The sequence below is a fragment of the Nematolebias whitei genome, chromosome 16 (assembly GCF_014905685.2).
Source record: "Nematolebias whitei isolate Nwh7 chromosome 16, NemWhi1, whole genome shotgun sequence".
Classification (NCBI taxonomy): Eukaryota; Metazoa; Chordata; class Actinopteri; order Cyprinodontiformes; family Rivulidae; genus Nematolebias; species Nematolebias whitei.
Genome location: NC_056513.1, coordinates 10,829,785 through 10,844,616, shown reverse-complemented (window position 1 = coordinate 10,844,616; position 14,832 = coordinate 10,829,785). Strand labels below are relative to the sequence as shown.

Sequence of the window (14,832 nt, the reverse complement as noted above, 5' to 3'; positions counted from 1 at the left end):
TTTACATTTGTTGTGTATCTATAACAATGAAAATTATTTTTCAGGTTGTGAACAAGTCTTTAAAAAAGACTAATACAATTTAAGAGGGTTGCTTTTTTATTTATTTATTTGAAATTAGTCCACGTAGAACCCATCTGGATTATAGACGTGTTTGAGTTCTTGGAGTCAACATCTTGGATGGTTTTAGTGGAGAGATGAAAACTAAGAAAATCAGTATTTCAGTTTAAAAAATATTTAAAATCCAAATTATTGGATAATGTAAAGGGGTTAAGATTGTAAATCGTCTAAGATTAGTGAAATTATTTATGGAGTCTGTAAGTAAATAGGCTATGACTTCAGCCTACTCATTTTGCAGTTGATGTATGGTGTTGAAAAAAAAAAATTTCATTGCATAATTGAAAATAAGCAAAACTATTTAAACATTCTGACGCACTTTTAAATGGGGGAGGTGGAAGAAGAGGTACAACCCACTGCCTGTTGAGGAAAATAAGAGTCCTGGTCTGAGAGTAAGCACTTAAAGCAAAGATGGGATCAGGTGGAAGAGTGTGTTGGCTTCAGCTGTGGCTCACGGCCACGCTGACATTTTTCTTTCAGATTTGCCCAAGTGCTGGATCACCACTGTAAGTAGATCTCCCTGACCTTTACACATTTCTCCTTGATGCATCGTTATTTACGTGTGGTCACGTTAGATATTAATAATGATATGTCTTTCATATAAAGCATTAATAACAAACTACATACCAGTCACAAATTTGCTTTATAATATAAACACACTAATATTGCCTCACTTTCAATACCATTTAATGAAACACGTACTATTACATAATAAAAATGTGCAACATTAAATATTATGGTAGTTCTACAGCATGATAATGACGCATTTAAAAGTTAGCTTGTGGATATTTCCTTTACCTTTAAAATATTTTAGCATTTTCTGTTAAAACAAACATTAATAGCCAAATATTTTCATATTTCTGCATACCATCAGGTGGCTTGGCCAAACCAACTGAAAGACAAGATTACCAGAAATTTTAAAAAATATATATTGTTCTACAGCGTTTAAATTTAACACTTTAAGTCAGTTCTAGTACGTGTACTTTTTAACATCTGCTTTTATCTGTGTAAATTTCTAATTAGCAACACACTGACATCAGCAACAATCAACATTTTTTGTTTAAGAGTTGAGCGCACAATATTATAGACTACTGGTAAATATTGACAAATTTTGCCTTTTGTGTAAGGGAACCTAAAATGTACACATAACTAAATAAATAAATAAATAAATAAATAAATAAATAAATAAATAAATAAATAAATAAAAATAGCGTATGTATATTTCATTGTGACTTTGCTCAACAGTGCCTTTCACCACAAACCTCAAACAGACCTGAGATGTTTTATTGACCCATTTCTGGCTGATGGTCAATGCCAATAATAAATGACCCATTACTGTCTGGATAAATATTGAACTCCACAGGCCTTCCTCTTGTCTGAAAGCCAACTATGTTTTATTTTCCTGATACATGCTCACTCCCCTCAGGAAGGAGGTTGAGGAGCATTAAGTGTAGAACCACTAGACTGAGGAACAGCTTCTACCCTGAGGCTGTTAGACTCATGAATCTCTAACTAGAATAATCTCTGTGAAAAACCATATCATGTTGCTGCTGATCTGTTTCATGTTGCTGCTGATCTTTTTCAATATTGATGTGTTCATGCGTGCACATCTGCTCGCGGACTCATGTTCATGTTTGTGCTGATGTTCAATATTTTTGTGTTATGGGTGCTTGGTGTATATTTGGTTGATATTTTTCTTGGTTCATGTCTTGGATGTTATTGCTGTTTTTCTTGTGCATTTTGTTGTTGGATGTAACTGGGACCCTGTGTACATGGTTTCGCTCCACCGCATGTACCACATGAGGTGCGAATGACAATGAAGAAACTCTGACTCTGACTCTGATAATCCAGGTAGAAAAATTAAAAAAAATTGAAGTCTGGTCCTCTGGACGTTCAAAAAAACAAAACAAAGCAAAAAATAAATAAAAAATGTAGAAACGTTCCGTCTTTCATCCGAAATACTTCTTCAGTCTGAGGACCAGACTTAAGGTCTGAGGACCAGACTTAACTTTTTTAGATATGTTTTATTTTATTCATTCTTCATTTTCTTAGCAACATTATTAATGTTCTAAAATCACACTAATTCATTTGTTTAGTCTGCCCATGTTAGTCATCTAATTACAATTAGTGAGCACTGTAAAATGCTGTAACATTGCCTGACTACCTCCTTTACTATAGATTATAAGGAAGTTGTGTGAAGTGTGTGAGACGGACTACTGTCGAGGCAATGCGTATTTTTATACTCACTATGCTCCATAGTTTTACTTGATTAAAATAGACTTTATAACTTTTTCTGCTCCTTTACTTATTGTGAATGATATCAAAATGTTCCATCATCCTTTTCTCTATAATATAATCAGTCTTGATGTGACTGGTCAGTAAAGAGAGGTGGTAGCTGTGGATGAGTGGTTAGAGAGCAGTTGTCCTCCAATGCAAGAGTTGGGGGTTCGACTCCACCAGCAGTCGTGTAAGATTGTGTTCTGCTCTGAAGCAGGGAGAGGAGGAGCACTTGCCTTCCATTTTCAGAAGGTTTATTTTACCCACATGTAAAGTACAAGATCACCAGCCCTGGGCCATTGTAACTCCACCATGCAGTCACAAAACGATGGCGCCGAGCGTAAACAGAAAACCCAACTTCTTCAGAGCTCGGCCACACCTCTCAGGAGGAGTCACCACCATCGACGAATGGGAAGCCCTACTCTCATGTGACCCAGCTCTCAACCAATAATATCTCGCCATCTTGTGTTCTATAATAAAAGGGTGCGTGAATGTTGGGAGTTGTAGGCATGTAACTAAAACTACAATTCCTACCGGAAACGGAATCAGATCGTGTTTTAACACAATATCATTCTAAATAACAAAACAGGATACATATATCTAGACATTTCATTAAGTTAATATATTATCTGATAAAATTATATTTCAGTCGCATGCAGCTGGGGTTTTGATAACAGTTCGACAGAGCAAAGGTGGGGGGGAGGGGGGAGACTGGCACCTGGGGGATTCTATAAACTAATAACTTACTACAGGAAGCTCATAAAAGGTCAGAGCCTCAGACAGGTGACGGCATTGATAAGTGTGTACTTGTAAATGCATTGATCTTGCTATCACTGGCTGCTCTCCAATGCTTTGTAAATAAATATGAAGAAGCCTACGCCTGATTGTTTTGGGAATCTCTTTTCCACGACACTACCTAAGCAAATTATTCAAAGATGCAAAATGAGTTAATCGTTACTTCTATATTTTTAAGTTCTTCGGAAAAAATAGACATGTCCACACATCCAACCAACTCCAAATGAAGATGTGATTTTGTCTACTTTTATTTAAAAGTACCTAGGCCAGCAAAGTGTGTTAGCATTTTGAACTAACTGCTATGTTTAAATTAGTTTTATGTGAGTGGCTGGTTACACATATGTTCAATAGGAAAGCCGGCACTATCCGGTGTATGGTTGTGCCTTGGTCTGTTTTTGGAGCCAGAATTTGCACCTTTGGGATGTGGGGGCAGTAAGTCCTACATTCTCCCCTACACTTATTCATGATTTTTAGGCATCAAATAACTAATTACAACTAAACATATATTTTTTAAAACAATGCTTGAACATTCAGCAGCAAGACAAGGTATAGGTGAATCAACTAAAATGAATACCTGAAATTAATTAAATGTAACGCTATTTTTAATCAGATTGTCCTATTCATGTCAGCTTAAACTTTTCTACCAGTTAGCTTTCGGGGACACTCATACTACTTAAGAAACTACGTCTGCAAAGATTTGCATGTTTAATTAGAAATATATGTACGTCAATAGTTATGCTCATTGACTGTAAGCATACTATACTGTGTCCCTACTAATTTTCATTGTTGTTCAATGAACCACATGGGTACAACCTTGTTGTGTTTTTGTCATCAGAGCCTGTGTACCAGGGATGTGCGGCTTTAGGTCCCCTCTACTCTCCCACACACAAGTGTCACAAATTAAAGCTAAGCATGTTGGGGAAAAAAATATTTGAACATACTGTAGGAAAGTAGGATCTATGCCAATCAACAAAACTCAACACCTGAATAAAATATCTATTTTATATTTTTAATTAGGGCAAATTCCCATTTGCTTACTTGGAGCAGGACTTAAAACTTGAACTGAAGCCTGTGGGAATGCTAGTCCCCTTCTTGGGTCAATGTCATGTTTAAATTTCAATGACGGTGACTCACGCATAAAATGTGCTCAAAACTTGAAGCAGAAATTTCTCCCAAAAAATATACAAAGATACAGTAAATTATATGCTTAATGTGCATTACACTTCCTGATAATTTGGATTTGATTCCATGAAATAAAAGTTATTTTTCTTCTTCTTTTGGCTTTGCCCTCTTCAGGGATCACCACAGCAAATCATCCTCCTCCACCTCACTCTGTCCTCTGCATCCTTTGTTCTCACTCCAACGACCTCTATGTCCTCTATAACTGCATAAATTAAATTAATAATAACACCATATATTTGAGGAGCAGACTGCTTTGAATTTAACTCCATCGCAGAACTCTCATCTTGAGCAAGCACGAAAGCAACAGTGAAAAGTAAAAACTCCCTCATGAGGAAGAAACTTTTAGCAGAACCAGGATCAGGACAAGCGGACATCTGCTTCGACCGGCAGGGTTTAATAGGAACAGATACACAATGACAGGTCAAGAATCACATGTTACACATGTTTTTCTCCATCCACCATCCTACCTGGACTCTCTTTTTTCACCTCTTTACTGGCACACGTCAATTTTTTTCTGGACAGTGAACCCCAAGTACTTGAAGTCCTGAACCTTTGTGACCTCTGCTCCTTGTAGCCTCACTGATCCACCTGTCCCCCTCTCATTCACACACATGTACTCTGTCTTACTACGACTGACTTTTATTCCTCTTCTTTCAAGTGCATACCTCCACCTCTCCAAGTTCTCTTCCACCTGTTCCCTGGTCTCACCACAGATCACGTCATCTGCAAACATCAAAGTCCACTGGGATTCCTGCCTGAACTCAACTGTTAGTCAGTCTATTACCAGAGTAAACAAGAAGGGGCTCAGGATCAATCCTTGATGCACTCCCACCTCCACCTTGAAAGTATCTGTCACTCCTACAGCACATCTCACCACTGTCCTCATACATGTCCTGTACCAGTCTAACATACTTCTCTGCCACTCCAGATTTCCTCATGCAATACCACACCTCCCCCTTTGGCACTCTGTCATATGCTTTTTCTAAATCTAAAAAGATGCAATGACATTCTTTCTGACCCTCTCTGTACTTCTCCATCAGCATGCTCAAAGCAAAGTTGGCATCTGTGGAGCTCTTTCTTGGCATGAAACCATACTGCTGCTCACAGTCACCTCTCGTCTAAGTCTAGCTTCCACAACTCTCTCCCAGATCCATCAACTTAATTTCCCTGTAGTTGCTACAACTCTGTACATCACCCTTGTTCTTAAAAATGGGCACCAGCACACTTATTTTCCATTCCTTAGACATTTTCTCACCCTCAAATATGCCATTAACTATTTGAGTCAAAAATCTCACTGCAATCTCTCCAAAACATTTCCAAACCTCCACTGGTATGTCATCAGGTCCTACTGCCTTCCCCTTCTTCATTCTTTTCAGAGCTTTCTGGACTTTATCCTCACTAATCTTTCCCACTACCTGGTTCACAGTTTCTAAGACATCTACTCTTCTTTCCCTTCAAGTCTCTTCATTCATTAGCTCCCCCAAACACTCCTTCCATCTTCCCATCACACTCTCCTCACTTGTTAGAACATTACCATTCTTATCTTTAACAAGCCTAACCAGCTGCACATACTTTCCAGCCTGATCCCTCTGTCTCATCAATTGGTACAAGTTCTTCTCACCCTCTTTAGTGTCTGGCCTCCCATTTAACTCATCATAGGCCTTCTGATATGTCTTTGCTGCTTCCCTCTTGCTCTGTGTTGTACTATATCTCCTTATATTCCTGTCTTCTCTCTTCAGTACTTTTAAGATCGTATTTCATCTTGGCTAACCTCTTTTTTTGAAAAACTTCCTGCACTTCACTATTCCACCACCAGGTTTTCTTATATTTTCTCTGTCCTGATGACACACCAAGTATTACTGCTGCTGTAGTAACCTACTCATCTGGAAGGTTTTATTTATTTATTTATTTATTTATTTATTTATTTTACCATCCAGAGCCTTTAACAGTTCCTCTCTGAACTCCTCACAAAATTCTTCTTTCCTCTGCTTCCACAATTTGGTCTTTTTCTTTGATTATACCCTTTTTCTCTTCTTCACAACAACATTAAAATGTGGGTGGGATTGGTGAAGCACCCACACCTGTCTCCACCCTCATTTGCCCCACTCTGCCCTTGAGCAAAACCCTTAATCCTCACAATCTGCTCCCCTGGGCACCCTAGATAGCAGCTCTCTTCTCCACACAGAGGGCTGTGGTAGCTCGATGGTCTGTGGTTGCATCAGGAAGGGCATCCGGCATAAAAACAATTGCCAAGTCTTCATGTGACTCAGTTCGCTGTGGTGACCCCTGAAGAAGGGAGCAGCCAAAAGAAGAAGAAAAAAATCTTCTTCACAACAACATTCATTCTGCACACAACCATCTGATGCTGTATGGCCATGCTTTTCCTTGCTACAACCCTACAGTCCCCAATCTTCTTTAGGTTTCCTCTTTGACACAGAGTGTAGTTTACCTGCATACTCTTTCCTCCACTCTTTTAAGTGATTACTGTATGTTCCACCCTCTTTTGGAAATAAGTGTTTGACTACAGCCATTTGGCATTCTTCACCATCTGTCTTTCCTGGTTTCTATCCTTTACACCAAACCTACTCATCACTTCCTCACCTTCTCTGTTTCCTTCACCAATATGGCTATTCAGGTCTGCTCCAATCACCACTTTCTCCTCCCTGGGTATACTCTATTACTTCATCCAGATTCTTCCAAAAATTCTCTTTCTCCTCTATGTTACATCCAACCTGTGGGACATAACCACATACAACATTTAGCATCAGAACTTCTACTTCTACCTTCAGATGCATCACCCTATCTGACACTCTTTTCACCTCTTACTACATTCTTTGCCAACTCCTCCTTCAGGACCACCCCTACTCCACTGCACTTTCTATTTACACTGGTAAAACTGTTTAAACCCTACTCTAATGCAGCAAGCCTTGCTGCCCTTCCACTTGGTCTCTTGGACAAATAAAAACATCTACCTTTCTTCTCAGCATCATGTCACACACACACACACACACACACACACACACACACACACAAACACACACACACGCATATTTTTGTAAACATACTTTTTGAGACTTTGCAATGACTTCCATTAATTTTCCATAGCTTAACCCTAACCCTTACCCTAAACCTAACCATTACTAGTACATGCCTAACACATCCACAATTCACACCTTAGTCCTAAACCTAACCCCCCAACAAGACTTCTCCTTATGGGGACCTGGCTTTGGTCCCCATAAAGAGCAGTTGGTTCCCACAATGCATGATTTTTTTGTAAAATTGGTCTCTACAAGGTAACCTGAAACAAAAGTGCACACACACACACACACATACACACACAAACACTGCTGTTCGACATAATGTTTTTATGCTATTAGTGCTTAGTGTTTGGCATGTGGTGCCAAACATACGGTTGTATGTCCCACCGCGTTCCCTGAGGTCAGCGGACCAGTTGCTCCTCACAGTTCCAGGATCTCGTCTTAAGCGCAGAGGTGACAAGGCCGTCTCTGTAGCAGGACCAAGACTTTGGAACGAGTTACCGCTGCTTGTCAGACAGGCCCCCTCCCTCTCGGTTTTCAAGTCCCGTTTAAAAACCCACTACTATTCGGTGGCTTCCAACACCAGATGATCTGTGTTTTGATCCTGTATGCTCCACACTGGTTTGTCGTCATTATCTGCATTGTTTTTATGTCTATATTCTGATTTACTTCATTTTGTATTTTGCTTTTTGTGTTGTCTGTTGTTTTGTCTGTACAGCACTTTGGTTGGCTTTGTTGCTGTTTTAAGTGCTCTATAAATAAAGTGGTATGGTATGGTATAGTGTATTATTGAGCTGATGTTTTTCTTAGTTCATATCTTAGATTTTATTACTGTTTTTCTTTTACATTTTATTGTTGGGTGTAACTGGAACCCCGCATACATAATCTCATTCCACCACATGTACCACATGAGATGCGAATGACAAATAAATCTGACTCTGACACACACACAAACTCATGGCATATGAGTAATTGAATTCTCATACACCATCTCTGCTGTTTCAAACAAAATGTTGTCTGTTTCCTCTTTCTGCAGGATGGTGATGTCTGCCCCTAACTTGCTAAGAGTTGGAACAGAAGAAACCATTTTTGTAGAGATTCAAAACTATCAGGAAGATAATGACCTTAGCGTGCAAATATTTGTAAAGAACCATCCAACAAAAACCAGAACTCTGGCATCCACAGCTGTGATACTTAAGAAAGCCAATAAGTTTCAAGAGTTTGGAAGAATAACGGTAAAGCACTGTTGTCTTTTAACACAGTTTGTTATATTGTTTCTAGCTACCTGCTTTTAGTAGCATTATCTATTTGTGCTGTCAGATGATTTTTGAGTCATGTCAGTCAAATACCTTTGCTTTAATTATTCTGAAACTCTCACTTATGTGGTCACTCATCTAACTAACGTCTAATTAACCACAATAATCGTATCTCAGTCCAAAATCTAAACTAGAATTTGTTGGACAACAAATATGATGTAATGATCTCTTGACTTGATGGAAACATTGCACAGGTATTGAATATATATATATATTTTTCATCCCAACAAAAAAGTACAGGCTTCCGATCTATTTAGCTTTTGGCATATGAGTTCACTTTTTGTTGTCTTTGCACTATGTTGCGTATGCATGTCTGCTTTATTTTGCATGATTTGGCCTGTTTCTCTCTTTTTGTTTGGAATTTAATCTCTGCTTTTTCTTAACGGTATTAAAATTATAATGCATTTCATAATATAATAAGTTGTGTTGTTGTGTGGTTTTTGTTTGCTTTCCCAGATCCCTACTGGAGATTTCAGCAAGGATCCCAAAGTCAAGCAGTATGTAACCCTCCAAGCAAACATTCATGGGACAACTCTTGAGAAAGTTGTGTTAGTTTCCTTCCAATCTGGCTACATTTTTATTCAGACCGACAAGCCCATCTATACCCCTAACAGCAAAGGCAAGTCCAATTTGTCCAAAGATTATTATTTAATTCTTTTTCCGACCCCAAACTTTTCTCTACGTCTTTCTCTTCTTATTCAATTTTATTTATTTATTTTGCTGTATGCTTGCCCAAAAAATGGCTGTTGTTTGTGTGATGTTTATTGTCCAAAAACAACCTGGAGACATTAATACATGCATTCATTACATCTAGGCTTGATTACTGCAATTCACTCCTGTTTGGTATCAATCAGACCTCCATTGTACGACTACAACTGGTCCAGAATGCAGCAGCCCCATTTTTAACCAGTACAGGCAAAAGAGAGCACATTACACCAGTTTTGGCCGCACTGCACTGGTTACCAGTTCACTTTCGAATCCAGTTCACAATACTCATGTACCTGTATGTCTACAAATCACTAAACAGTGTTGCTCCCCCCTATCTCTCTGATCTGCTACAACCGTATGTCCCACCACGCTCCCTGAAGTCAGTGGACCAGTTGCTCCTCACAGTTCCAGGAACTCGTCTTAAGCGCAGAGATGACAGGGCCTTCTCTGTAGCAGGACCAAGACTCTGGAACGAGTTACCGCTGCTTGTCAGACAGGCCCCCTCCCTCTCGGTTTTCAAGTCCCATTTAAAAACTCACTACTATTCAATAGCTTTCAACACCAGGTGATTTGTGTTTTGATCCTGTATGCTCCACACTGGTTAGTCGTCACTATCTGCATCGTTTTTATGTCTATATTCTGATTTACCTCATTTTGTATTTTGCTTTGTGTGTTACCTGTTGTTTTGTCTGTACAGCACTTTGGTTGGCCTTGTTGCTGTTTTAAGTGCTTTATAAATAAAGTGGTATGGTATGGTTTACCAATATGCTGCACAGAAAAAGGTTGAAAGTTGTCTTGAAATATGTCATAGAGCCCACTTTTCCCTTTCCATCTCGCCAACAGTTCATTTCCGGATTTTCCCCATGACACCTGGCATGGAGCCGCTAGAAAAACACATTCAGTCTCAAGCAGATACTTCAATTACCGTTGAAGTTATGGTATTGTAATAGATATTTTATAAATATTTATCAGTATTTATTAAGAATTCAAGACTGAAGGAGCACTTGCTTTAAACATGTTCTAAAACATTTTAATTGCTAAGTTAATTTCTAAAATTTTCACTTCGCAAAGTGAATAAAATGTAATTTTTTACTTAAGTTTGCAAAAATTGACACGCAACATGTGAAACAAGTGTTGCATTGTCTGTCAAGACAACAATGGACAAATGTAAATCACACTAATTACATTATCAGCTGATAGAAAAAAGAAAGTTTTACACCAAGAAACAAAAATGCTTGTTCAACTTTTCTGAAACAGCACATTTTATTAAACATTTTTCATATATAGAACCCTGCTGGCTTCATAGTAAAGTCGAAAACTGTCTCAGCTGACTTGACATCAAGAATATACTCAGATGATTACCAACTTACAGACATTGTCAGGTAAGGTATTAACCAGTGTAATAAAATGTCTGTAAAGTTTATATTATAGTGACTTTTATCGCAGCCTGTGATTTTAAATAAAATATGTTTATTTTAGTTTTGGACAATGGAAAATTTTAGCAAAATTCCATAGCAACCTTGAAGAAAGCTTTACTGCAGAGTTTGAGGTCAAAGAATATGGTGAGTCTCCATGAATTGTTTAAAACCAAAGAAACACAAAGTTAACTTTATAAGACAGCCATAATGTACTTTGTTTCACAGTTCTTCCCAGTTTTGAAGTAAAAATATCACCTCCATCTGATAGCCCCTTCTTCTACATAGACGGAAAGGAACTTAATTTCACCATCAAAGCAACGTATGTGAATGCAGAAAATTAATTGCTTGGTTTTTATTTGTGAATAATGTATAATTCTCGTGTTGTTCCAGGTATATATTTGGTAAGGAGGTGGATGGCACAGCTTACGTCGTGTTTGGACTCATGCAAGGGGATACTAAAATTAGTTTTACAAGTTCTCTTCAGAGAGTCCCGGTGAGCACATACAGTACTACTCATGATGTAATAGAGTAATCTGTAAACTGATTTCTTGATTCTTTCTGAGTTTTGCATTTTATCTTTCTTCTGCAAACAAAACTTGGAAAATTGGACACTTGTCTCCCTTTTTTAACTTTTTAACTTTAACTTTAAACTTGATTGATAAATTAAATTAAATTAAACACTATATAAAACAATTCAAAATAAACTGCCACTATTTTGTATCTTTAGTGAAGTCTCAAGCCCAGGTAAATACATGTAGTTGAAGTTGCATCAAGAAAAGCATTTGCCATAAAGCACTTTTGACAAAACAAACATGAATTGGTCCAAATGACACCATACCACTTCAGTCATGGCCAATGACCACCACCAGTGTTTGACAAACAGGCTCTAAAGATTGTGCATAGAAATTGTGCTGTTGTTAGTCAAAGAGTGCCAGGAGATAGACGGAGAAGAGAAAAGTCAAGAGTGTAGGACTAAGGCTAGCAACTATAAGCTTAGGGACAATGACAGGCAAATGTAGAGAGCTGGCTGACATGATGCAGAGAAGGAAAGGTAGATAAATGTATTCTGTGTGCAAGAGACCAAGTGGACGGGCAGCCAGGCTTGCAGCATACAGGCAGGCTTTAAGCTGGTTTACCATGGTGTGAAAGGAAATGGATTAAGAGTGTTCCTGAAGGAGGATGTCAGATTGGGTAGTGTGTCTAAAGGTAGAGAGATGGTCTGATGATGAAAGTTGTCAGTAGTTGCATTTCACAGGCTGGATATGAAGGAGAGGAAAAAGAGAAATTCTGGAGGGATCAAGATGAAAGGATAGTTCCCAGAAAAGAGAGAATGGTGATTGGAGTAGACCTGATGACTGGACATGTTGGTAAAGATAACAGAAGAGTCGAGGAAGTGATGAGAAGGTTTGGTATCAAGGAAAGGAACCAGGAAGGTCAGATGGCGGTGAATATTGCCAAAAGGATGTGGATGGTTGTTGTCAGTACCTGCTTCCAAAAAGGTAACCAGTAGGGTGACCTATAAGAGTGGATGCAAGAGTTTGATTGCAGACTACATTCTGTGTTGGAGAGGTCACCTGAACACGATTGGAGACTGTATATGTGGTTGTAGCAGGGGAGACAGTGGCCAGACAGCATCTGATAGTGGTATGTTGGTTGACTGTTGTGGTGAAGAAGAGAACAAAGAGTAAAATCATTCAATAAGACCAAGATTGACTCTTAGCCTCTTCTCGCTTGCTCAGGTGATGGACAGACTAACAGATAAGGTCAGATAAGAATCCCAGTGGACTGTGTTTGCAGATGACATTGAGATCTGTGTTGAGAATAGGGAACAGGTGGGAGATAGCTTGGAGGTGCATGTATGTACTTGAAAGAAGACGAATGAAAGTCAGTAATGCAAAGACAGACTAACTATGTGAATGAGAGGGAGGCAGGTGGAACAATGAGGCTACAAAAAGTAGAGGTCACAAAGGTGCAGGACTACAAACATTTAGGGTTGTCTGACCATGATTAAAGTTATTTTTCAGATTTATCCAAAGTGGTCATAGTAGGTACTCATTCATACCTAAAATATACAGTGCTGTCAATGGAGGGGTTTATGTATCCAAGTATTGGCTTTATGTTTACTTTTTATTTGTTTTTATAATTACTTTTCATGTTGTCCAAGTCACTCATGGGTTAACCCTTGGTTTGATATTACAGTAATTCAAAATACATATTTAAGTCAAAGAAATAGCCAAAAACTAACAAACTTGCATTATATTTTATTAGATCCAGGGAGGTACTGGAATGGTCACACTAAAGAGGGAACACATAACAAATGCATTTCCAAATATCCACCAACAGGAGGGGAAATCTATATATGTTGCTGTCAGTGTCCTGACAGAAAGTGGTAAGAAAAACACACTGATACCTCATCCTCCACCAAAACCAATTCACTGACTAATATAATCCAGTATGTCATAATACTAGAAATCAAAAGGTTGGAATGTTATCCCTAAAAAAACATGGTTGTGAGCCACAAGATGAAAATTAAAAATGTTTTAGATAGTTTGCCTGTCTGCCAACTAATCGTCATTACCGGTAATTCTTAACCTTGTTTTAACGCATTACAGTAATTTCAATACCTCAAACATTGTCCCTGATTTTAAGCAATTCTTGTGAATTCTGCTTTTTAGATTCAATGTTTATTTATTTGTATAAAGAAAGTCTTTAATTTGTTCAGCTTATCTCCCATTATGTGGAAAAAAAAGATGCAAATATTTTTCACAACAAAACGTATGTGTCTTCTGCAAACAGTATAACATACACCATTTTGTTAATGTTTAAATATCATTTATATACAAAAGGAATACCACTGACCTTAGCCCTGAACAGGTGAGGGTCACAGAATAAAGTTAATAACCAAGAAACAATACTATAAATTGCTAAATGTATGAAATATGTAATTATTTCGTTATTGGGGGGAAAAACATGATCACATTAATGCTGATCTAGAGGAGTTGTGCTAAACCCTTATTTGTATACATGATTGTTATGCACGTGGGACAACCAGGCAGTGAAATGGTGGAAGCAGAGTTGAGTGGCATCAAGATCGTCAAATCACCCTACAGCATCCGCTTTACAAAAACACCCAGATATTTCAAACCAGGAATGTCATTTGATGTTATGGTAAAGTACAACTTTACACGTACAAAAATATACTTTAAAAATGTGTATGTTCAAATGTTTTGTAAAAAAATACTCTAACCTCTCATTGCAGATGTATTTTTAAAATTTATTTAATTTTACAGTAATTTTCTTTTATGGCAGGTTGAAGTCCTGAATCCTGACAACAGTCCAGCAAATGGTGTAAATGTGGTGGTCGAACCTGGTCAGGTTATGGGCATCACAAATGCCAATGGCATGATGAGGCTTTCTGTCAATACTGTGGCAAACTCAGGAAATCTAAATATTACAGTACGTTTTAAGTAATGTTGGATATTATTTGTTTATCCTGCTGTACGCCCAATAATCCAGGTAGAAAAATCTAGCAAATTTAAGTCAGGTCCTCTGGACAGATTAAAATAAATAAATAAATAAAAATAAATAAATAAATGAATATATATATATACATATATATGTATATAAATACATCCATCCATTTTCTTTACCCGCTTATTCCATTTTGGGTCACGGGGGTTGCTGGTGCCCATGTCCAGCAATCACTGTGCGAGGGGCGGGGTACACCCTGGACGGGTCACAAGTCCATCACAGGGCCACATAGAAACAAACAAGACAAACAACCATTCACTTTCTCACGCACACCTAGGGACAATTTAGAGTTACCAATCAGCCTAACATGCATGTTTTTGGTCTGTGGGAGGAAACCGGAGTACCCGGACAAAACCCACGCATGCACAAAGAGAACATGCAAACTCCACCCAGAAAGGCCCCTGGACGGGTTTTGAACCAAGGACCTGCTCGCTGAGAGGCAGCAGCTCTACC

At 38.2% G+C, this 14,832-nt stretch overlaps 1 protein-coding gene across 1 annotated transcript in view; it reads left to right on the top strand.

The window, feature by feature from the left end:
• Window positions 1–525: 525 nt before the first annotated feature.
• The window catches only part of LOC119423085 (complement C3-like), a 55,262-nt gene continuing 40,955 nt past the window's right edge, over window positions 526–14,832 (top strand). The window contains exons 1-11 of the mRNA XM_037690493.1: window positions 526–620; window positions 8,443–8,641; window positions 9,179–9,341; window positions 10,274–10,368; window positions 10,718–10,812; window positions 10,910–10,992; window positions 11,074–11,167; window positions 11,239–11,341; window positions 13,117–13,237; window positions 13,901–14,016; window positions 14,158–14,304. Coding sequence (XP_037546421.1) covers window positions 526–620; window positions 8,443–8,641; window positions 9,179–9,341; window positions 10,274–10,368; window positions 10,718–10,812; window positions 10,910–10,992; window positions 11,074–11,167; window positions 11,239–11,341; window positions 13,117–13,237; window positions 13,901–14,016; window positions 14,158–14,304 — 1,311 coding nt within the window. The remainder of the gene's footprint in view (window positions 621–8,442; window positions 8,642–9,178; window positions 9,342–10,273; window positions 10,369–10,717; window positions 10,813–10,909; window positions 10,993–11,073; window positions 11,168–11,238; window positions 11,342–13,116; window positions 13,238–13,900; window positions 14,017–14,157; window positions 14,305–14,832) is intronic.